The 25763-nt window shown below is 46.7% G+C and overlaps 1 protein-coding gene and 1 long non-coding RNA gene across 6 annotated transcripts in view; one reads left to right on the top strand and one right to left on the bottom strand.

Moving 5' to 3' along the window:
• enox1 (ecto-NOX disulfide-thiol exchanger 1) overlaps positions 1-7895 on the bottom strand; it is a 193999-nt gene extending 186104 nt beyond the window's left edge. For 3 of the 4 annotated variants that reach the window (XM_048541458.2, XM_048541459.2, XM_048541462.2), the window contains exon 1: positions 7395-7894. In XM_048541458.2, coding sequence (XP_048397415.1) covers positions 7395-7404 — 10 coding nt within the window. In that variant the 5' untranslated portion in view covers positions 7405-7894. Of the gene's footprint in view, positions 1-7394 lie in introns of all 4 variants that reach the window. The other variant, XM_048541460.2, reaches the window with a different exon arrangement.
• The window catches only part of LOC132210444 (uncharacterized), a 42531-nt gene continuing 24501 nt past the window's right edge, over positions 7734-25763 (top strand). The window contains exons 1-3 of one of the 2 annotated variants that reach the window (XR_009446576.1): positions 7734-7851; positions 17961-18003; positions 24384-24753. This is a non-coding gene — a long non-coding RNA (uncharacterized LOC132210444). Of the gene's footprint in view, positions 7852-17960; positions 18004-24383; positions 24754-25763 lie in introns of those variants that run through there. The other variant, XR_009446577.1, reaches the window with a different exon arrangement.

Raw genomic sequence — 25763 nt, 5'->3', positions numbered from 1 at the left:
GTTCAAGGACCAAAGTGACCTGGAGATCACTTTTGAGGTCCATTGTGTGGACTGGATTTGAAGCCATCCTGAAAGGACTGTGATTCTGAAATGACTTTTTTCTAATTTATCCCTACAGTTTTGTATTTTTGAGGTAATGCTGGACGTTTTATTTCTTTACTTTTCTGATTTTGACAATTTAAGAATCTGTACCCGGGAGCACCCTGGTACTCAAAATGGCGCCATAATGTGACGACATGTAAACTTTTCTCTGTATTCCTGTGACTACATGTGAGAATCAATCTAATTCTCATTCTAATTGTTCAAAGGCTGCAGTGTTGACTCCTCACCATGTTCTCAAGGGCAGTTAAGGAGGGATGTTGGTCCGGCTAGCACCACTCACATTCTATAAAAAATGGTTCAAAAATTAAGACAATTCTTTCGGCTATTTATTCTTGTGATTAAAAGAAAACTTCTCATAGCACGTCCTGAATAATTTATCAATCGCTGTAGGTACAATGACAATAAAACCCATTCCATGAACCAAAGACATTTATATATGACCGTAGAGCGACTATACCTCTCAGGCTTGTTCAGGGAGCAATGGTGGTTTTTTTTGTTAAAATGATCACTTGAAACTGCAAATTGCAGCAAAATGGCTTTTTATCCCCACGACTAAAAAAACATAATTTTGTGTTGCTTAATTTTTGTCTCAGGCTTTTTCTCACATCAAGTGGAAATTGGAAAGGAAATGTTTAGCAGCAGGTTGCAGGCACACATGCTCCAACAGTTCTTGGCTCACCAACTACAATTTAATTTTTCTTAAGTACACGTGTTTTTCACTTGCCAGAATGCAATCCTGTTGAGTTGTAAATATGGATTCAAATTCAGAACTGATGGGAATCAATGTAAAATCAAAGTATGTACAAGCTTGTCAAGAGCAGGACCATTGAGCTTCCTGGCAACAACTTTCTGATTGCTTCCTTGTAACACCATTGAATCCCAGCCGTTTGAAAGCAGACCATTCAGCCCACTGAGTCCACACCAACCCTCCGAAGAGCATCCCACCCTGACTCCTCCCCCTGCATTTCCCACAGCTAACCCACCCAGTCTGCATGCTAAAGCATGGCAAATCCAGCTAACCCCGTAAATCTATGGCCTGTGGGAGGAAACAGACAATGTGCAAACTCCACACAGACAGTCGCCCGAGGCTGGAATTGAACACTGTGAGGCAGCCATGCTAACCACTGAGCCACCGTGCTGTCCCTTAAATTTCAATAGCTGTCATCAGTGAGATTACCTCCAAAGCTTTGGCTCTATTAATAGTCCGTCAGTGTTACCATCAGTACCACTGACTCCCTAAGTTGTAAGTAACAGTTTGTTGGGAGAATGTACACAAATAGACTGCCATGCACCACAGTCTGGGTGCTGAGCAACAATACAACACATGGAGAGGTGCTACACCCGTATTCAACAGAAACCCAACTTACTGTGGATGGAGATGGTAGGAACTGCCGATGCTGGAGTCAGTGATATAACAGTGTCGGGTGGGATGAACACAGCAGGCCAGGCAGCATCAGAGGAGCAGGGAAGCTGACATTTCGGGTCAGGGGCCTTCTTCAGAAAGTCCTGACCTGAAACGTCAGCTTTCCTGCTCCTCTGATGCTGCCTGTCCTGCTGTATTCCTCCAGCTCTACACTGTGTTATCACTGAGGCTGGACGTGGCATTACCTTTGCTATTGAGCAGACACAATCCCACCGCGTTCTGAAATGCCCAAGTGGTCAGGCTGGCTGTATTTCAATGCTGTGTGCATCCTTCCCAACACCGTCAAGTTGGAAATTCCAGACTGAGCACTGTAACCATTGCTGCTTCTTTTCCTTATACAGCTCTGATGGGGGTCAAAGTCGGAGACTGGGAATTTCAGGGAGAGGTGGTCTGTCATGACAGGAGGAGCTGGTGACATGCTGTCCCGAGCCTGATTAGCATAATAAATCCCAATGCAGGTAAGTAACCCTGTGCGACAGGAGGATGAAAGTGCTGTAGGACAGCCAATGCACAGATGTTGACAGCTGCAGGCTTACACTCATTTGAGACCATTGCCATGCTCCATTTTGATTCATTCATCACATTTTGACACCAAATACTACAGAGAGATGTCAACACAGCCCAGTTCATCACACAACCTTCCATCCACTGACTCCATCTATACTTCTCACCGCCTCAGGAAGGCAGCCAACACAATCAATAACCCCTCCCATCCCAATTATAATCTCTTCCAACCTCTTCCATTGGGCCAAAGATACAAAAGCTTAAACACACGGGCCAACAGATTCAAGAACAGCTTCTTCCCCGCTGTTATTAGATTTCTGAATGGGCCTTTCCAATTTTAAATTTAATGTTGATCTCGCTCTTTTTTTTGCAGCTGCATTCCTCGCTCTGTTCTATTACCCTAATGCATTTTGTATGGTATGATCTGCCTGTACTGCACGCAAAACAAAACTTTTCACTGTACTTAGGTATATGTGACAGTAATAAATCAATTATCGCCACAAAGCAACCTTTCGCAATTCGCAAAGTGCCTGCTACCCAGTGGGAATCCGTAAATGTCACCAATCATAACCCGCTCACCAACGCGGACGGTAGACTACCAGGTTTCGACATTGCGTGGGAAATTGGGGCCTTCCTCAGACTCGGGAGATGAGCCGGTGAGGATGAGGATAGCAACTCAATGGGTGGAACACAGGGTCAGCTTGTGACTCTGCCCGTCCGAGCTTGACCATCGCCCCTGGACCGAGCTCATGCCATGGCAGGTCAACTGCCAGGGGCTTCACACCCATTCAAGCTGCACCAGCCAAAACTGCCGGGCATATCGCTAAACGTCGACACTGAGCTGTAACTCCTTCCCTTCACACGTGACCTGGAAAACATCTAGCAGCAAAAACCCTTTGGTATACTGCATTCAAATCTGCTCTCCCTGCTACAGGATAGATGTCATTAAACTTGAAAGGGCTCAGAAAAGATTTACGAGGATGTGTCCCAAGGTTGGGGGGGTTTGAACTATAGGGAGAGGCTGAATAGGCTCGGGCTATTTTCCCTGGAATGTCAGAGGCTGAGGGATGAGCTTTTAGGGGTTGATAAAATCATGGGGGGACACATAGGGTAAATAGACCGGGTCTTTTCCCCAGGGTAGGGGAGCCCAAAACTAGCAGACAAAGGTTTAAGGTGAGAGGGGAAAGATTTAAAAGAGATCTAAGGGGCAACTTTTTCACGCAGAGGGTGGTGCATTTCTGGGAACGAGCTGCCAGAGGAAGTGGTGGAGGCTGGTACAATTACAGCATTTAAAAGGCATCTGGATGGGTACATGAGTAGGAAGAGTTTAGTGGGAGATGGGCCAAATGGGGCTCGATTAATTTATGATATCTGGTCAGTGTGGACGAGTTGGGCCGAAGGGTCTGTTTCCATGCTGCACATCTCTGTGACTCAATGACCATTTCAAGCAAAAGGGTGGTGAGAATCTGGAAATTGAGGAGTTTGCAGGTTAAATCAGGCAGTGAGGTACCCTGGTCTAGGTGGGTTTGAGGCTTTGTGGGCTCGTGCCCAACAGATGCCAGGGGAATGGGGCATGTGTACAGGTGAGATGATGGGATGAACCAGGGTGTGACCTTCACTTGTCACAAAAGTGCTGGCCCTTTGGAACACCACATTCCAGCTGATGCTCTGTCTTAGCTGAACATCAGGGGCTCAGATACAGGGGAGTGGGCACGTTACGCTTGGGTCGGGCTGAAGGTCAGGGTAGGGGTGGGTGGAGGGGAGTGGGTGGAGGGGGTAGAACCAGGGCTCATGATTCGGATCCCCAAACACAACATGGTGTATAACAATGGATACCAAACACCAACTCTGTTTCTAAGGATCAAGCGCAGGTGAACTTGCCCGCACTATCATAAACCCATCTCAAAGGCTTCCTGTTCCCTGTCGAATCAGCAGTCCAGTTAGGAAAAAAAAAACCCAATAAAACTGGTGAATGGGGATATTCTGGTTCGATTTAGATTTACTTAATATAGTCACTGGAGCCTAGTGACAAAAGTGGATAAAAGCAGATAAAATTGCTGCATTCTGGCACCGTTTTCAATTACATAACAAACTGCTGATCAAATTGTGCAAATGGTAAAAAAAAAACGCATTTATCTTTGATACATCCAAATGGAGGTACATTACATTCAGCTACCAATAAAGGTCAGCACGCCACATTCCTGCTGGAGCATGGGGCTGTTCTCTCACTAGAGAGAGATGAATGAGGGAGGTACTACCTCAGGCGAGGGGAAAGCTAGAGATAGTGGAACGTTTGTGGTCACCTCAGCTGATGCAGGAACTGAACCCACGCTGTTGGCGTCACTCTGCATTGAACAGCAGCCAGCTGAAGCCTTGACTGTCCTGGTAGTGCATGTTCGCATACATCTGGTGGGAACATGGTTTAAACTTGAAAGCTGGGATCATGGTGAAGCAGAGAGGATCATGGAATCCCTACAGTGCGGAAGCAGGCCATTCAGCCCATCGGGTCCACACTGACCCTCTGAACAGTACATCCCACCCGTTCACCCCGCACACTGAGGGTGATTTCCTACAGCCAATCCACCCTAGCCTGCACATCTTTGGACTGTGGGAGGAAACTGGAGCACTCGAAGGAAACCCATGCAGACACGGGGAGAATGTGCAAACTCCACGCCGACAGTCAGTCACCTGAAGGTAGACTCGAACGCGGGTCCCTGGTGCTGTGAAGTAGTAGTGCTAGCCACTGAGACACTCTCTGTACCAGCCCTTGGAACAAGTGCCAAGCTGAGGAAATTGTGCATCAAACATTAAACAAAGGCTCTGTCTAACCTGCTGAAGCCAATGTTTAACCACATGCCACTATTTAGAAAGGAGCAGGGCATCCTGATCAATATTCGTCCCCTCAACTCACACAGCACATCATCTCGTTGCTGTGAAGGAGACCACGCTATCTACAAATGTGCTGTTGTACCTTCCCCAAGATAGTGGCTGTAACGAAACTACCAACATGCTTTATTGATTGTGAGGATGTGCCCGGCATATTGTAGCTACACACACCATCTTTCCTTGTCACACGCGAATCTATTTGTGTTCAAGGTACAGGACACCGATTATAGAGCTGCTGCACTGCTATGAAGGCATAGGAGCAGAGGTAGGCTATTCAGCCTACTGAGTCTGTTCTAGTGAGACCATGCCTGATCTGATAATCCTGAACCCCAATTTCCTCCTCTCAATTCCGTTACTGACGAAAAATCTATCTCATCCCTGAATATATTTAACGAGGCAACCTCTGCGGTAAAGAATTCCACAGATTCGCTACCCTCTTAGAGAAGACATGCCTCCTCATCTCTATCCTCTCTGGGTGACTCCTTACCCTGGGATGATGTGCTCTGGTCTGAGACTATCCCACAAGGGGAAACAACCTCCCCACATCCAGACCCCTAAGAATCTTCCGTACAGATCACTGTCTTGCTTATCGGCTAGATTACACCAGGATGACTCATGATGTACAGTTCGGTGCTTTGGATTGGCGGAGGCAGCTGATCATGTGATCCTACTCCTCTGGGAACATGCCCAACCACTAATGATAACCCTGTCAGTATCACCAACCACTGCTAATAACCCTGTCGATATCACCAATTACTGCTGATAACCCTGTCAGTATCACCAATTACTGCTGATAACCCTGTCGATATCACCAATTACTGCTGAGAACCCTGTCAATATCACCAATTACTGCTGAGAACCTTGTCAATATCAGCTTCTATCTCTGTTAACTCTGCCAGTATCACTGGCCACTGTTGATAACTCTGCTTATCTTATCAGCTACTGATGATAACCCAGCCCAGCTCACCAACCACCGCAGATAGCCCTGCCGTTATCACCGATCACCGCAGATAGCCCTGCCATTATCACCGATCACCGCAGATAGCCCTGCCATTATCGCCGATAGCCCTGCCGTTATCGCCGATCACCGCAGATAGCCCTGCTGTTATCATCGATCACTGCAGAAAGCCCTGCCGTTTTCGCCGATCACCACAGATAGCCTGCCATTATCACCGATCACTGCAGATAGCCCTGCTGTTATCACCGATCACTGCAGATAGCCTGCCGTTATCACCGATCACTGCAGATAGCCCTGCCGTTATCACCGATCACTGCAGATAGCCCTGCTGTTATCACCGATCACTGCAGATAGCCCTGCCGTTATCACCGATCACTGCAGATAGCCCTGCCGTTATCACCGATAGCCCTGCCGTTATCGCCGATCACCGCAGATAGCCCTGTCATTATCACCGATCACCGCAGATAACCCTGCCATTATCACTGATAGCCCTGCTGTTATCACCGATCACCGCAGATAGCCCTGTCATTATCACCGATCACCGCAGATAACCCTGCCATTTTCACCGATCACCGCAGAGAGCCCTGCCGTTATCGCCGATCATCGCAGATAGCCCTGTCGTTATCACCGATCACTGCTGTCAGCCTCATTTGCCCTGGCCGTCCTGCACTCGGTCCCCAAATATATTGCCCCATTTGTTGCCTGCCCATAAGTGACCAGCAGGAGGCCCAAGTAGCCCACTTCCTCGAACCTGTCACAGCCAGAGTGCTGGAATGCCTTGAAGGAGAGGGTGTTCCCGTGGTGCTGAGGGAACCGCGACCAATTCCCAAGTCAGGGAAATGGCGAGTGGGTCAGAAGGGCGGGAGGGATGGGGAACGTGGGCTCCCAATTGTTCCCCCTGGTGGGTGGTAGTGAGCTGGGGCTGCTGAGGCAGCTCTAATACAGCAGCAGCTCAGTGTAGTGGCTGCAAACTCTACACTTGACATTCCCTTCAAAACTCCAAGTAGAAAGAGTGAGCAACGTAGGGGGGTAGGGGGGATGTGAAAACCATATCCCTGGCTACTTGGCGGCACAGAAACATGACCATCTCACAGTAGATGGCAGCATTTTGCTAATCCACACACACACGCACAACTCTGTACATATCTAATTAGCCAGATACTGAAACAGCTCCACGCTCGCAACGTATCAGCTATTCAAATAAATAACTACGAGCATATGCATTTCAACACATTGCATAGGGGAGGAAAAATAATGCCTTCCCAGTGTTAGTCGGATTGCTGCACTTTTACATAAGGGGCCATTTTTCTTCCACTAAAAAAAAGCTGAGACCCAGCAGCATCAGTACATGAGGCTGACAATTGTAGAGACTGAATCTCTGGGAATGTGCTGCCGTACGAGAGAAGGGATGGGAGGAACACCAACAGCAAAAATGAAAGGTCTTTTCAGTGAAGAAAACAGTCCAAAGACACTCCTTGTCAGGAAAGGCATGCAGTGCGTGCGAGATATGACTGTTCCTACCTGCTGCCATGGTAGAATGTATCCTGATGCCCCTCTCATCAGATCATCCAGTCACTTTTTCCCCCACCCTCGGGGCTAGAGAGAGACACACTCAGAGACTCAACGGCGACTGACAGCAGCGAGCAACACCTGGTTGAAACTGAGGGGAGAGAGAGAGAGAGAGAGCAGCTCAGCATCTACTGTTATCGCTAGCGGGACCAATCCCTGTGCTCCGCTCAGCACAACGATCGCTCAGATAACTTCCTGCACGCTCGTAAACATGTAAAACAAAAAAAACCCCACCAGCCCCGCAAGACAACAGTTGCCAGGCAAGGAAATAAATCAGAATCTGTTCACGGGGGCAGAATCCCAGGGGAGGTGAGTTCCTTCTCTTTCTCCTCCTCTCTCTCTGTTCAATGCTTCAGCAACTGGGCTCCAGCGTCTCTAGCCTTCTCCAACTCTGAAAGACGGATGCCATGTAAGTAGCCGTCAGCTGGTTTACCTTGGGGACCGTGTGTCTTATCTCAGCATACGCAGCCTTTGCCCCCCGAGCAGCGTCTGTGATTGTAACATTTAAAGGTGTACACACACACACACACACTCAAACACACACACTCTCTCTCACACTCAAACACAAACGCACACTCACTCAAACACACACTCTCACACTCAAACACACACACACTCACTCAAACAAACACACACACTCAAACACACACACTCAAACGCACACTCACTCAAACACACACACACTCAAACACACACACTCTCTCTCACGCTCAAACACACACACACTCAAACACACACACACACTCAAACACACACACGCACACTCAAACACACACACTCTCACACACTCAAACACACACTCTCACACACTCAAACACACACACTCTCTCTCACACACTCAAACACACATACACACACACACTCAAACACACATACATACACACACACTCAAACACACACTCACTCAAACACACACACTCACTCAAACACACTCACTCACTCAAACACACTCACTCTCTCTCACACACTCAAACACACACACTCTCTCACACACTCAAACACACACAAACACCCACTCAAACACACACACACAGCGTTGCTTTTCTCTGCTGTGTTTCAGAGTCAGACCCCCCCACTCTCTGCATTCTTCCGGGTGCTGACTGAACATGGTTCTGAAACATTACAAAGGCGCCCCTTCAACTGATCTTCCTCCACGCCCTTACCTGAAAGGAACACTGAAACAACTGACTGGGAGCATTCTGCTTACACTGGACTCTTCCAAAGTCTGACAGGGGAAGGAAGCAGCGCGAAACTAGCCGCCAAAAATACAGATATTGAGGTGGAGGCGCAAGTCTCCTCTGTTCAATGCGCAGGATGAAGGAATGAGACCGCACACTTGAAAAATGAGCTCCTCGAGCCTAGAAAGCTGGTTTGACGATCAGTGCCAGTCACTCTTTAAGAAGGTGTTTTTGATCCAAGGGGCAGTTTTTTTTCCCCCACACAGAGGCTGGAGTATATATGGTTCAAGCTGCTGCAGAACACGGTAGCGGTGTGTACAATTACAACATTTTAAAAACATTTGGGCAACTACATGGATAGGAAGGATTTACATACATATGGACCAAATGCAGGCAAATGGGACTAGTTCAGTTTAGGAAACTTGTTTGGCATTCACAAGTTGGACTGAAGGGTCTGTTTCTGTGGTGTATCATTTTATAACTATGGTAAATGGGGACCTCTTTCCACACACCAGATGGTGTGTGTGCTTGTGTGTGTCTGTGTCTGTATGTCTGTGTATGTCTGTGACTAAGTGTGTGCATGGGTGTGTGTGTGTGTTGCTGTATGTCTGTGACTATGTGTGTGCGTGGTTGTGTGTGTCTGTGACTGTGTGTCTGTGTGTGCATATGTGACTATGTGTGTGCATGGGTGTGTGTGTCTGTGACTGCATGCCTGTAACTATGTGTGTGCGTGGGTGTGTGACTGTGACTGTATATGTGTGTGTGCATATGTGACTGTGTGTGCGTGTGGTGTGTGTGTCTGTGACTGTATGTCTGTGTGTGCATATGTGACTGTATGTGTGTGTCTGTGTGTTTCTAGGGACAGCAGCAAAATGTGTCTTCAACCAATGAGGTTGAAGTTTCCTCACTGAGACACCCAGCGTCTAACACAGAAAGAATACATTGCTACATTTCGTTCCAAGGAAAATCACGCGCCAAAAGCAAATTTCGAGAGTGGTGTGTTGTAATCAAACGAGTGAGGTAAAAAACAGTTTGAAGGAAAAGGTAAATTAAGTTTTAATCTTTGATTTTTCAGAAAACCCCCAAGAGTAATTCAATCTTGGCAGAATGGGAATGCACATTTGTAAAGTTACCCTTTGAAGAGTAGGGAGATTATTTGGCAGAAATTAAGGCTTACTGAGCTATGGAGCAAACGCTGTCTTCACTTATCATCCTAGTCCTGAATATTGGCCCATCGTGTTCTGTGAAAGCGATAGTGAAACTTTCCTAAGTTCTTGCCCTTTCCCGAGCTCTGCATTCCCTTCAGATTTATCTAGTACCAACTCACAGTCTACTGTTGGAGATAATGGGAACTGCAGATGCTGGAGAATCTGAGATAACAAAGTGTGGAGCTGGATGAACACAGCAGGCCAAGCAGCATCTTAGGACCACAAAAGCTGACGTTTCGGGCCTAGACTCTGACAAACCTCAGGGGATCTGTCTCCCACTGCAACTCCTCTACACCTATCTTCTCCTCTATCCATCTACAATCTGCCTCCCCCTCTCTCCCTATTTATTTCAGAACCCTCTCCCCATCCCCCTTTTCTGATGAAGGGTCTAGGCCCGAAATGTCAGCTTTTGTGCTCCTAAGATGCTGCTTGGCCTGCTGTGTTCATCCAGCTCCACATCTTGTTATCTCACAGTCTACTATTGAATCAGCTTCTCTTTATCTTTCTAGGTAGCAAATTCCATATTATGACAATGTACTCATAATATTTTTCTTGTTGCCTCTGGTTGTTTCACAGTTCCATTTTATGTACCCAATCGAAACCCTTCAGAGTTCTGAACACGTCCATTACATTTCCCTTTGACTTTCCCTGCTTGAAGTACCATGTACACGTCCTAAATTTGACCAGTTTTGGTAACACAGCTCTGACTCCCTGCATCATCACTCAGCCCTTGATGTGCTTCTTAAAGTGTGGCCCCAGAACTGTGAATATTACCCAGTTGAGCTGAGGCTTAACCAGGGTTTTAGGAAGCTTCAAGTATGGCATCTTTGCATTTCTACTTTATGCCTGTGTCAGATTAGATCCCTTTTAAAAAAATGAGCCTTCTCAGTTTGTCCTGTGACCTTCTAAGTCTTGCGTACATGTACCCCAGATCTCCCTGTTCTGTAGTTCTTTAATGCTACATCACTTCATTTTCCTTCCTTCTCCTTATCCTTCCAGCTGAAATGAATCACTTCACACTTCTCTGCATTAAATTGCATCTGCCATATGTTTCCCCTTTTACTAGACTCTGTGTTCTCCCCAGGTCTGTGCCTCATCTCCTCGCTGTTTGCAACATTTCTGACATTGCTATATTTTGCTATGTTTCATTGTGCACATTGAAATTATGCTCAACATGCTGAAGGCAGTCTAATGGATGTGTGTTGTTAAGAGCAGTGGTTTCAATACTAGCCTCTGGGAGGGACACCACCGAACGCGTCTCTCCCATCTGAAAAACAGTCATTAAATAAAACTGTCTGTTGTTTTGTCCCTCAACTGGTTTTGCATCTGCCCAGTCATTGCATCTTTACGTGCGCGCCCTACAAAGCCCACTACAAACAAGTTTTTGCAAGTCCCTATACACCTCATAGTTTTGATTGGGATCTTGCATGACCTTGGAAAATTCCAAACCATTTTCCAGCTCACCCAATAGAACCATCGAGACATACTGCACGGAAACACGCCCTTCTGTCTAATTCGTCCATGCCGACCAGATGTCCTAAACTAATCTAATCCCATTTGCCAGCATTTGGCCCATATCCCTCTAAACTCTTCGTGTTCATGTCTGCACCCGGATGCATTTTAATTGTTTTTCCTCACTTTGGAGAATGTTGTGATGGAGAAAATGCAGGAACAGCAAGATCCCAAAAGCAGCAGTGTGAACCTGTCCAGAAATATATTGTTTTTTGCTCGCGACGTTGATCCAGGAACAAAAATTGGCTAGGGCACAGAGGGTGACTTCCCTGTTGACTTTCACAGTGATATTTTACATTCACCAAAGAGAGTTTTGGTTTAACATGTCATCCAAAAGGCCCCAGCAGTTCTCTCCCCCGACGCCCCCCCCCCCACATGTTTAACTAGTGGAGTGAGCCCCGGTCAACAGAACAGCCCAAATGCTGACCTCTTTCATCACCTTCAAACACCTCAACAAAGTCAATTCAATACAACTTACCTGGAATAGCTCCTTTATTGTTTTTACTGATTAACTTTACTTTTCCCGAAGCATTGAATAACCTTGCCCCCGATTTTGACTCTAAAATATTCTCCATCGCCACAGTCAGGCTGATTGGCCTATCGATGTCATGCTTATTCTTCCATTTTGGCCAGGCTTCTATTTACATTTACATCCACTCGCTCTCTCACTGCTCCTGTCCCCTGAGGACCACTGAGATATTGTGGCTAGAAGCCACAATGTTCCACCCTGGGAGCACCCGTGTGGATCAGCTGACCTGAGCTGCACTAAGTGGCAGATAACAAAGTGTGGAGCTGGATGAACACAGCAGGCCAAGCAGCATCTTCGGAGTACAAAAGGAGTCTAGGCCTGAAACGTCAGCTTTTGTGCTCCTGAGATGCTGCTTGGCCTGCTGTGTTCATCCAGCTTCACACTTTGTTATCTCGGATTCTCCAGCATCTGCAGTTCCCATTGTCTCTGCACTAAGTGGCCCCTATTTATCTATGTTTCTGTTCTCTAATTTCTCTATCGCACCCTCCTTGACTGTGATATGGACATTGTGCTCTTCTTCAGTGAAGACATATGCAAAGGACCTCAGCTAATCCATCTACCTGCACAATGTGGCCTGCTTTACCTTCCCTAACTGGGCCCACCCTTCCTTTGATTGGCCGCTTTCTATTTAAGTAAAAAAATGCACAGAATCTTGGTGTTCTCGTTTACGTTACCCAATAATTTATTCAGAAATGTTCTCTTTATCCCTCTGATTAACTCTTTAGGTTCTTGTGCTCAGATTGAAACAGATTGTACTATGAAACAGAGATAGGGAGCCTACAGTCAGGCATTCCTGTGGCGGTGCTCAAGACCTTGAGATGGTGTGTTGCCTCCTCAAGGATGACTCTGAGCATGCACTGGAATGTGCTGCCAGGGAAGATCGTACAAGCAGATACAGTAGCAAAGTTTAAGAGGCATTTAGACGGACACAAGAACAGGCAAGGATTGGAGGGAAACAGACCATGTGTCGGCCAATGAGGATTACTTTAGAACAGCATCACATTGGCAGAGATATGTTGGGCTGAAGGGTCTGTTCCTATGCTGTACTGTTCTATGTTCTATGTTGAATGAGCCTCCTTTTCCTGCCTTGTGTTATTCTCCATAGCATTGTCGATGCTCTAGTCCCCTGAGCAGAATGTCCCCGATATGAATTCAAACTATCTTGAGATAACAAAGCATGGAGCAGGACAAACACAGCAGGCCAAGCAGCATCTTAGGAGCACAAAAGCTGACGTTTTGGGCCTAGATCCTTCATCGGAAAAGGGGGATGGGGAGAGGGTTCTGGAATAAATAGGGAGAGAGGGGGAGGCGGATCGAAGATGGATAGAGGAGAAGATAGGTGGAGAGGAGAGTATGGGGGGGGAGGTAAGGAGGGGATAGGTCAGTCCAGGGAGGATGGACAGGTTAAGGAGGCGGGATGAGGTTAGTAGGTAGGAAATGGAGATGTGGCTTGAGGTGGGAGGAGCGGACAGGCGAGAGGAAGAACAGTTTAGGGAGGCGGGGATGAGCTGGGCTGGTTTTGGGATGCAGTGGCGGAAGAGGAGATTTTGAAGCTTGCGAAGCCCACATTGATACCATTGGGCTGCAGGGTTCCCAAGCAGACTATGAGTTGCTGTTCCTGTGACCTTCGGGTGGCTTCGTGTGGCACTGCAGGAGGCCCAGGATGGACATGTCGTCTAAGGAATGGGAGGGGGAGTTGAAATGGTCCACGACTGGGAGGTGCAGTTGTTTGCAGTTCCCATTATCTCTATCAAACTGCCTTGACTTGGTGGCTCACCCAAAATTCTCATTTACTGTTCAAACTCCCAACCAATCAATGTGGTTCAGATTCCTCTTCAAATCACAGAAGATGACCAGCTTTGAGGTGAAGATTTTCATGCCCATCTGTTTCAAAATCATTGGTCATAGTTCCTCAGAATCCAATGAAATTGTGATCACTGTCCCCCAAATGCCCTTTTGCAGAAGGCAATACCATATTGCTCCAATCGAATGGACGCCTCTTTTATACCGTTGTAGGATACAGGTGGCAGTAAATGTCATTCATTCATGACGTCAGGCATATGTTGGGCCATTTCAGGGGGTAGGTAACATCCAAACATATGGCTGTACTGAAGACAGTATGACGGGTGGGTTGGACAAGATGACAGACTTTGTATGATCCTCAACATTCCCTCTCATTCACTGGGGAAAAAAAACTTTTGAGAATGTTAAGTCACATTGCAGGATATTACCCCCACTTTCCACATTTTAATGGACTTATGAAATCAACAGGAGAAAAACCCAAAAGGTCTCCATCAAATTACAATATCAGCCTGTGCACTGAAAATAATTAGAGGTCAATACTACAAAACTCGAAATGGAAGCAGTAAGGCTGTTGATATATTGTACTGGGAGCAGTGCCACCCCCCCCACCCCGGCCCACCGATAGTCCCGTATACTGTCAATATATTATGCTGGGAGCAGTGCCCCCCCCCCCTCCGATGGTCTCCAGTACTGTTGATATATTATACTGGGATCAGTGCCCCCCCCCCGATAGTCTCCAATACTGTCTGTATATTATACTGGGAGCAGTTCCCCCCCCACCCCCGATCGTCTCCAATACTGTTGATATATTATACTGGGAGCAGTGTACCCGCTCCGATGGTCCCCAATACAGTCAATATATTATACTGGGAGCAGTGCCCACCCACACCCCCACCGGCGGTCTCCAATACTGTCGATATAATACACTGGGAGCAGCCCCCACCCCCCCACCCCGGTAGTCTCCAATTCTGTCAATACATTAAGTAAAATGACCCCTCTCTGAATGCTCGCTGGTGATGATGATATTGATGCATCCTAACATGGTACGGGAACTGTTCCACTGATGACTGCAGGAAATTATAGCGAGTCGTGAACACAGCCGCATCCATCATGTGAACCAGCCTACCATCTATTAACTTCATCTGCACTTCTGGCTGTCTCTGTAAAACAGCCAACACAATCCAGCACCCCTCCAAACCCTGTTATACCCTTTTACACCCTCTTCCGTTAGACAGAAGATGTGAAACTTTGAAACCATGTACCGATAGTTTCAAGAACTGCTTCTTTCTCAAATATCAGACTTTTGATCGGACCTGATATATGTTAACATCGATGTTTCTCTGCAACCTCCCTGTAGCTGTGAGATTAGTTTCTGCATTCTCTTATGTTAGCCTGATGTACTGATGTAAGGTATGATTTGGCTGGATACAATGCAAAACAATACTTTTCACTGTATCTTGGTACAATGCTAAAATCTCCACTATGAGTGAATTCCTTGGACTAAATACCCTCAGTGAAAAAAGATCACCTCACCTCCATCTCCAGCTATCATTTATTCCTTTCCCTCCCCTCCATCACATCTTCTATATAAAAACCATCCTTTTCCCAGCCACCATCAGTTCTGAAGAAGAGCCACTGGACCCAAAACGTTAACTCTGATTTCTCTCTGCAGATGCTGCCAGACCCGTTGAGTTTCTACAGCAATTTCTGTTTTTGTTTCAGATACCTCGGCTTCCAAGGAAGCGGAATATCGCAGGCAGCAGTTTATCTGGATTTCTGCATTTTTAAGTCGTTATCTGAATGACACAACCTACAGTGAGCGCTGTTAGGCTGAAACTTGCAGCAAAATGCAGCCCAATCCCAAGCATCAACCCTTTCGTTGTATGGGTTTAATTTCCATGAGTAGCAAAGTTGTACGTAATTGCATAATCTAACAATGGAATCCTTATAAAGGAAACAGTAGGAGACCATCTAGAAGCCAAAACTGTAGTGTACAACCTGTCCCCAGAGTGTGGGTCTCACGAGAGAAAACATTATTCCACAGTGAATAATGAGAGTTTGAAATGCACTGCCTAGAAATGTGGTGGAAGCAGATTAAACTGAGGCAGTCAAAGGGAGTGCTGGATGGATATTTGGTGGGAGGGGTGTGCGGAGATACATAGCAGGAGTTTGGATCTGGGGGATAGAATCAATTCAAGCATGATGGGCCAAATGACCTCCTTCAGCACTGAAGCAGTTTTGTGATTCTGTAATTCTGCAGAACTTGCAGAGTGGGAAAATAATTGCTGAGAGAAATCCAATACGGACGAAGGTGAGGCGTGAGAAATATTCAGGCCACATGTTCCAGAGAACAAGAATCAAAATGGGGTATGGGAGCAAAGGAATCTTGAGTGCAAATATACAAATCACCTTAGTAGTGTCACACATTAGTGAGGCCATTAGGAAAATAAATCACGTTTGTTTTGAGAAAGGCAATGCTAAACGTGTATTCGAGGAAGGTTCTGAGGAAGGGTCACCGGAGCCGAAACTTGAACTGTGATTTTTTTTTCACAGGTGCTTCTGAGATTTCCCAGCAATGTCTGTTTTTATTGTGTATTGTACTTTAGTTCGGCCTTACGGGACATTGACTGATCTTGTGTTTAAAAATGATAGGTGGGCATTGCCAATGGTGTAAGCAGGATCGTTTATTTTTATTCATGTGATGTAGGCATCGTTAGCTGGGTCAGTATCTATTGCCCAAGTAACTGCTTCTGCAAAGGTGGTGATGAATTGCCTCCAGGAACTGCTGCTCTCCATGTGCTGGAGGTAAATCCCACTGTGCTGTTAGGTTGAGTGTTCCAGGATTTTGATTGAGCAACAGTGAATTATCCATGACATAGTTCCATGTCAGGATGATGACTGCCATCTAGAAGGACTAGTGGACTTGGAAATATATCATCACTCCTTCGCTGTCGCTGGGTCAAAATCCTGGAACTCTCTCCCTAAAGTCATTGTGGGTCAACCCACAGCACATGGACCGCAGCGGTTCAAAAAGGCAGCTCACCCCCACCTTCTGAAGGGGCAACTAGGGATGGGCAATAAATGTCAGCTAACGCAGTTATACCCTCATCCCTTGAACAAATAAAATAAAAGACTAAATGAAGTGACAGTGACGATATAGTGTGCCGTGGACTGCTACCTGGAATAGGTACACTGCTAAACAAGACGCCAAGTGATAGTTTGGTTGTGAACATTGGAGGAGAAATGTTAGCATTTTCTCAAGAGCTGCAACACAAAGAAACTGTGGAGCTGTAGTTAGATCTTACCTGAAATACATTCAGTTCTGACCATTGTACCTAGGAAACTTATGTTTGCATCAGAGGGAATGCAGACTGGACACCAGGGCTAAAAGGATTATGTTACAATAAGAGGATGCTTAGACTATACCTGTACTCCAGGGATGACTAACTTTGATTCTGTGGATTGACTTGAGATGTTGGAACAGTTCACCTCAGAGAAAACAAAGATGACAGGAGATTTGATTGACGTTTTCAAAATGAGAAGGGATCTGGACGCCCTAAATACACCTGTTCCATTGGTGGAAGGATGCAGAACAAGAAGGCAGAGTGTCAACATCATAGACAAAAGAAATAGTGGCAACGTGAGGAAAAGATTACTTCACACAGTGAGTCTTTGGGGCATCTGGAATATGCTGCATTTGAGTATGGTCATCAGAGATGTTTGAAGGGAAATTGGATCATTATTTGAAAAGGAACATGTGCAGGGTCACAAGGACAAGGTGGTGGAACGGTACCGGGTGAACTTACACCACAGAGGGCCAGCATTGACACAATGGGCCAAATTGCCTTCTCCTGTGTTCGAACCATTGTGTGCTTCCATTCTATGAGATTTGCTTGTATATAGATGTTTGAGGGGTGATCAGTTGGAAGTGCACAACATGATTTAAGGACTTAGAAGGTCTTGGGGTGAAGGCAGAGACTCCAGGTTCAAGTCCCACTCCAGAATGCGATGGCCAACGATCAGAATGTTCATAACACGGCCAAGTAGGTTATACATGTCAATTCTGAATGCTTTCAACATGTACTAAAGGCAGGCAGTAAGACTACGGGTGATGCTTGGCCAGGCAGATGATGGAAAGGAATTGTCACCCTAGCAACTGGACTCTTGTATGGGGATCGGAGCAAGTGTGGATCCGAACTGAATAAGTAGAAAGTGTTAAATAGGGTAGATGGAGAGGAAACGATTTCCTCAGCGATGGGGCTGTTATCTAAACTTTTTCATCTTTCAGGCGTCGACTCTTACTCCACTACAGAACAGAAGCTGTTTGGTTGGTGAGTATGTGCTAAGTGATTAAGGCTTGTTCTATCCTCACGTGGGGCTCAGTGGTTAGCACTGCAGCCTCACAGCGCCAGGGACCTGGGTTCGATTCTACCCTCGGGCAACTGTCTGTGTGGAGTTTGCACATACTCCCTGCGTCTGCGTGGGTTTCCTCTGGGTTTCTTCCCACGGTCCAAAGATGTGAAGGTGAGGTAGACAGGCTGTGCTCAATTGCCTGGGGTGTGCAGGTTGTTTAGATTAGCCATGGGAAATGCAGGGTTACGGGGGGATGCATTTGGGTGAGATGTCCTTTGAAGGGTTGGTGTGGACTCAATGGGCTGAATGGCCTGCTTCCATAGTGTGGGGTTTATTTAATTAAGGTTCAAATTAGCACAATAGCTGGTGGCAAGGTTAAATGCAATATGTTAAAAACAAACCTAAGGCTAGTCCTTTAGGACACATTAAGTATGGTAATAGAGGAGATGTGCCATTATTTCAGCATGTGGGAGCTCCTGGCTACCAGCGTGGTCCAAAGCAAACACATCTACGACAAATATTTGAAGTTCTAACAGCTTCAGTTCAGACTTTGTGCTTTTCTACAGCTTGTGAAAGGAAAATTATGTTTGACAAAGCTTTTGGAGTTGTTTCAGGAGGTAACACACACTATGGATAAATGAGACACCAGTAGACATGGTGTCCTTAGATTTCCAGGGGCATTTGTTAAAGTGCCACATGAAAGAATATTGTCCAAATTAAATGCCCACAGTGTTGGAGGTTGCATGTTGGCATGGGTAGAAGATTGGCTGGTTAACAAGAAGTAGAGAGGAGATGTAAATGGGCCCTTTTTTCAGATGTAACAAGTGATGTGCCACAGGGATCAGTGCAGAGTCTTCAGCCCAAATAAATGACTTGGATGAATGGACAACAGTATGGTTGCCAAATCTGATGATGACACAAAGATAAGTAGGAAAGTAAATTGTGAAGGGGTCACAAGGAAGTTATAAAAAGATGCTAATAACTTAATTGAGTGTACAAAGATGTGGCAAACAGAGTATAATATGGGAAAATGTGAAATAGCCCATTTTTATACGAAAATCAAAGGAACATGTTAAACAAATGGTGGGCTTACTGATTCTGATTGGTTAAGGCACTGTCCTGAGGAACGAATGAGAGTATAAATGAACCAGGGCACCGTTTTGACTATCAGAGTCAACCTGCCTGGTATTAATCTGAAACAAAGCTTGTCAGTTAACTGTTGGTCATCATCTAACTGGTGCATTCTCCGTAGCAGTGCCTGTATCACTTGGAGTCCACTTGCCAACCAATCAGCATGCTCTTTTCATGCAGCAATAAAATTGTTGTTCCCCTTTCCATTGGTATTTCTTGTGAAGTATCCTGATTAGGTTAAAGGTGAAGACCTTTAACAAAATGTCTCTTTTTTTAGCACTACTTTATGTTTGAAAAGTTGGGGCTTTATTAATTACATTACTTGTTGACAGTTATAACAAGATGTGGCAGTGAATAGATTGCTTGCAGTGACGAAGGGACCCAGAATGAGACAACGATTACATAAAGTTGAATTAAATGCAAGACACAGAGAGCAGGTGAAACATTTTAACAGCGAAGGTTCTCAGATTCTGGAATGTACCTATTGAATCAGAGACTTTGTTAATACTGCACAAATAGTTCAAGTAGCATGAATAAAATGTTAAGTCAAGCTAAGCAGTTCAACCAGCTGTCCCTTACTAAATTGACTCTTTCCCTCAGGCAATGGCTGCAATCCTAAAACAGTTTTGGAGTAGTAAAGCCTGCACAGAAAGCCGACTCGATTTGCATGAACATTCCCCCCCACCCCCACCGCCCCCGCAATCCCTTCTCCAGTGAATATGCTGTCGAGCTGACGCAAAAATTTCAGCTGTGGATTTGTCTCCAGTCCATAACGATTGCAACATTCGAATACAGGTTCACTTTTCAAAATCTACTAACGAGACCAAATTTGGAGTGCATCAAACAATGGGCAAGTGGGCTGAGGAGTGGCAGATGGAGATTAATTTGGACAAATGCGAGATATCGCATTTTAGTGAAACAAACAAGGACCGAACTCATACAATTTAAAAGTAGGGGCGTAGTGTTGTAGAACAGAGAAACCTAAGGGTTCAGGCGCACAATCTCAGGAGCACAAAAGCTGACGTTTCAGGCCTAGACCCTTCATCAGAGAGGGGGATGGGGTGAGGGTTCTGGAATAAATAGGGAGAGAGGGGGAGGCAGACCGAAGATGGAGAGAAAAGAAGATAGGTGGAGAGGAGAGTATAGGTGGGGAGGTAGGGAGGGGGTAGGTCAGTCCAGGGAAGACGGACAGGTCAAGGAGGTGGGATGAGGTTAGTAGGTAGGAAATGGAGGTGCGGCTTGAGGTGGGAGGAAGGGACAGGTGAGAGGAAGAACAGGTTAGGGAGGTGGAGACAGGCTGGGCTGGTTTTGGGATGCAGTGGGGGGAGGGAGGATTTTGAAGCTTGTGAAGTCCACATTGATACCATTGGGCTGCAGGGTTACCGAGCAGAATATGAGTTGCTGTTCCTGCAACCTTCGGGTGGCATCATTGTGGCACTGCAGGAGGCCCTTGATGGACATGCCGTCTGAGGAATGGGAGGGGGAGTTAAAATGGTTCGTGACTGGGAGGTGCAGTGTTTATTGTGAACCGAGTGGAGGTGTTCTGCAAAGCGGCCCCCAAGCCTCCGCTTGGTTTCCCCAATGTAGAGGAAGCCACACCGGGTACAATGGATACAACTGATGTCCATTTCAAGCCCACCGACTCCCACAGCTACCTAGAATACACCTCCTCCCACCCACCCTCCTGCAAAAATTCCATCCCCTATTCCCAATTCCTCTGCCTCCGCCGCATCTGCTTCAGGATGAGGCAGTCCACTCCCGCACATCCGAGATATTCCAAGTTTTTCAAGGACCGCAACTTTCCCCCCACAGTGGTCGAGAATGCCCTTGACCGCGTCTCCTGCATTTCCTGCAACACATCCCTCACACCCCGCCCCCACCACAACCGCCCCAAGAGGACCCCCCTCGTTCTCACACACCACCCCACCAACCTCCGGATACAACGCATCATCCTCCAATACTTCCGCCATCTACAATCCGACCCCACCACCCAAGACATTTTTCCATCCCCACCCTTGTCTGCCTTCCGGAGAGACCACTCTTTCCGTGACTCCCTTGTTCGCTCCACAATCCCCTCCAACCTGACCACACCCAGCACCTTCCCCTGCAGGAAGTGCTACACTTGCCCCCACACCTCCTCCCTCACCCCCATCCCAGGCCCCAAGATGACTTTCCATATTAAGCAGATGTTCACCTGCTCATTTGCCAATGTGATATACTGTATCCATTGTACCCGGTGTGGCTTCCTCTACATTAGGGAAACCAAGCGGAGGCTTGGGGACCGCTTTGCAGAACACCTCCGCTCGGTTCACAATAAACTCTGCACCTCCCAGTCGCGAACCATTTTAACACCCCCTCCTATTCCTCAGACAACATGTCCATCATGGGCCTCCTGCAGTGCCACAATGATGCCACCCGAAGGTTGCAGGAACAGCAACTCATATTCCGCTTGGGAACCCTGCAGCCCAATGGTATCAATGTGGACTTCACAAGCTTCAAAATCTCCCCTTCCCCCACTGTATCCCAAAACCAGCCCAGTTCGTCCCCTCCCCCCACTGCATCACACAACCAGCCCAGCTCTTCCCCTCCCCCCACTTCATCCCAAAACCAGCCCAGCCTGTCTCCGCCTCCCTAACCTGTTCTCCCTCTCACCCATCCCTTCCTCCCACCTCAAGCTGCACCTCCATTTCCTACCTACTAACCTCATCCCACCTCCTTGACCTGTCCGTCTTCCCTGGACTGACGTATCCCCTCCCTACCTCCCCACCTATACTCTCCTCTCCACCTATCTTCTTTTCTCTCCATCTTCGGTTTGCCTCCCCCTCTCTCTGTATTTATTCCAGAACCGTCTCCCCATCCCCCTCTCTGATGAAGGGTCTAGGCCCGAAACGTCATCTTTTGTGCTCCTGAGATGCTGCTTGGCCTGCTGTGTTCATCCAGCTTCACACTTTGTTATCCCGGATTCTCCAGCATCTGCAGTTCCCATTGTCACTGGTGCACAATCCTTTGGTTTGAGTCACAGGCAGGCAGTGTAGTTGAGAAGGCATTTAGCACGCTTGCCTTCATTGCTCAGACCTTTGACTATAGGAGTTGGGGCGTCATGTTGAGGTTGTACAGGACGTTGGTGAGGCCTCTTCCAAAATACTGTGTCCATTTTTGGCTACCCTGCAATTGGAAGGACATTATTATGTCGGAGAGGGTGCAGAAAAGATTTACCAGGATGTTGCTGGAAATGGAGGTTTTGAGTTATAAGGAGAGGCTGGATAGGCTGGGACTTTTTTCACTCGAACATAGGAGGTTGATTGATGACTTTACAGAGGTTTATAAAATCATGAGGAGCATGGATAAGGTGAATGGCAGGTGATTTAACCCAGTGGGGGGGGGGGGGCGGGGGGGTGCTGGGGGCAGCGTGGAATTTCAAGACTAGGGGGCGTATATTTAAGGTGAGAGGAGAAAAATTTTAAAAGGACATCAGGGGCAATTTTTTTTTTGCACAGAGAGAGATTCACGTGTGGAATGAACTTCCAGAGGAAGTGATGGATGCAGGTCCAGTTATGATGTTTAAAAGACATTTGGATAAGTACATGAATAAGAAATGCTTGGAGGGGTATGGGCCAATCACAGGCAGGTGGGACTAGTTTAGTTTGGGAACATGGTCGGCATGGACTGGTTGGACCAAAGGGCCTGTTTCTATGTTGTATGGCTCTATAACTGGTTGTAATGCACCAAGAATCTGAAGGTTTCACTCCCCAGTGTACCTTTTGTGTCAGTGGGTCAGGATCCTGGAATTCCCTCCTCGAGGGTAATGTGGGTCTAGCTACAGCACATGGTCTGGAGCGGCTCAAGAAAGCAGCTCACCACCGCACCCTCAAGGGACAATTAGAAATAGACAGCACATACTGGCCCAGCCAGCAACATCCATGTCTTCTGTATGAATAACTAAAATGAAATGAAGCCAATAATTAATGCGGTTAGAATGTCCTGCTCATTGATGTGGTGTTCTTACTTTATCATCGCTTAACTTCACTCGCTCATTTTCTTACTCTCAAAAGATTTTTATGTGACAGTTATTGTACCTGGAGGACATTTTACAATCTTCACCGCGTTCCTTCTTTCATCCAACATGGAATTCTATTGATTACCACCACAATCTTTACTATCTCTGATATATTCTCCCATCCAAACTTAAGAGCCTGTGAGAAAGCCTGACTCCCATCTGACTCATAGCCAGCCACAGCATCTGATTGCTTTGTGCTCACTTTGGTCATGGAGTTTGGAACTTCAGGCTCTTTAAACCCAATTTCTCCTCTTCAACACCCAGTTACTGCTTAAACATTAATGTCTAACCTCAGCCCCTCGGGTGAACACTCTCCGGCTAGCTGCTTCATGCTCTGTTTGCACATCTGAGCTCAGAGGGAAGGGGTAGTACGCATTTTGTCTTATTCACTCGTGGGATGTGATTGTCGCTGGCTGGGACCAGCATTTCTTGCTGCGCCCCTAGCAGACCCTTGAGAAGGTGGGGGTGAGCCTGCCTTCTTGAACCGCTGCAGTCCTCCAGCTGTGGGTCGACCTGCAATGCCATCAGGGAGAGAATTTGTTGGAGCTGCCCCCATCCAGGCAAGTAGGGAGTATTCCATCACACTCCTGACTTGTGCCTTGTAGATGGTGGACAGGCTTTGGGGGGGGTCAATATTCCTAGCCTCTGACTTGCTCTCGTAACCACATTATTTATATGGCAAGCCCATATGGGGATTCTGGTCAATAACAACCTCCAGGATGTTGCTACTGGGGGATTCAGTGATGGTAACACCACAACATCAAGGGTTGGTGGTCAGATTGTCTCCTATCGGAGGAGGTCATTGCCTAGCATTTGTGTGGCATGAATGCTATTTGCCTCTGGTTTCACAAAGCTGATTAATAAAGAGGATATTTGGCTAAAACCCAATACAGCAAGATTACAGGGGATGATAATAAGCCAAATAAGCATGCTTAGAATTGGCTGTCTTACACTCAGTGCAAATACAAGGGGCAATTGGACCACTTTCAGTTTGATCAAGGCAACTCTGCACCGAAACCATAAACATCTGAGACTGACCTGCAGTGCCATAAAACTGAAGATCAATCTCTCGAACTCTGCAGTGTGTAACCCTGAAGAAAAACATCACGGCAACATGAAGATAAATTGAACTTTTTTTGTGTTTTCTTTGCAAATTTTACGCTACCGGAGAAAATATTGAAAATGGGAGCAAAAAAAAAGCTGTTGCTTCTTTCGACTGTGGGAGGAATTCTACGCAGACGCGGGGAGAATATGCAAACCCCACACAGACAGTTGCAGAAGGTTGGAAGCGAATCCGGGTCCCTGGCGCTGTGAGACAGCTGTGTTAACCACTGACCAAAATGCTGTCTGTAATGAGTTCCCTAATTGGTCTAGGAAGGAGAAATTATTTTCCTTTATTCATTCATGGCATGAGGCCATCACTGGCTCGGCAGCACTTATTGCCCATCCCTCAAGAGTCAACCACATTGCTGTGGGTCTGGAGTCACATGGAGGCCAGACCAGGTCAGAATGGCAGAGATAATGGGAACTGCAGATGCTGGAGAATCCAAGATAACAAAGTGTGGAGCTGGATGAACACAGTGGGCCAAGCAGCATCTTAGGAGCATAAGAGCTGATGTTTTGGGCCAAGACCCTTCATCAGAGAGCTCTCTGATGAAGGGTCTAGGCCTGAAACGTCAGCTTTTGTGCTCCTAAAATGCTGCTTGGCCTGCTGTGTTCATCCAGCTTCACACTTTGTTATCTTAGGTCAGGACGGCAGTTTCCTTCCCTAAAGGACATTAGTGAAATGACAATTGCCAATGGATTTACAATCATCATTAGGTTCTTAATCCCAGGTATTTTTATTGAATTCAAATTCCACCATCTGCTGTGGTGGGATTTGAACCCAGGTCCCCAGAACATTACCTGGGTCTCTGGATTAACAGTCCAGCGACATTACCACTAGGCCATCACCACCCCCACTATTCAACAACAGTTGGGGTGTTCCACCCTGATGGAAACATGGAAAATAGGAGCAGGGAGAGTCCATTCGGCTTTTGAGGCTTCTCCACCGTCCAGTAGGATCATAGCTACTCATCCAACTCAGTCTGCTGTTCCCTGCTTTCCCCCCATTCCGTTTCCTGTGTCCTCCCCAGTATTTAAGAGGAGGTGTAGTGGTCTTGTCATTGGATCAGTAATCCAGTACCTCAGGCTAATCTTCCGGAGGATATGGCTATAACTCCCTCCGTGGCAGGAAAATGTGAATTCAGTACACAGCAAAAAAAATTTCTGGAACAAAATACCAAGCACCGAATTGCCCTAACACCCCTCATGAATACCCTCAAGGGAGGGAAATCTGCTCCTGACTCGGTCTGGCCTATGTGTGACTCCAGCCCCTCAGCAATGTGCTTGACTGGTAACTGCATGCTGGGTGATTAGCGGATGAACAACAAATACCAGCGAAGCCAACATCTGACGAGCAAATTTTTAAAAAAAAGAAGATGGACACTGTTTTAGCTACATCTCTTTCATCTGAAAGTATTCAAAATGGTGCTGCAGTGCGGCAGCAGT

This window comes from Stegostoma tigrinum, chromosome 12, assembly GCF_030684315.1.
Source record: "Stegostoma tigrinum isolate sSteTig4 chromosome 12, sSteTig4.hap1, whole genome shotgun sequence".
NCBI lineage: Eukaryota > Metazoa > Chordata > Chondrichthyes > Orectolobiformes > Stegostomatidae > Stegostoma > Stegostoma tigrinum.
The sequence above is the reverse complement of the archived record's forward strand: the minus strand, read 5'-3'. Positions and strand labels throughout refer to the sequence as shown.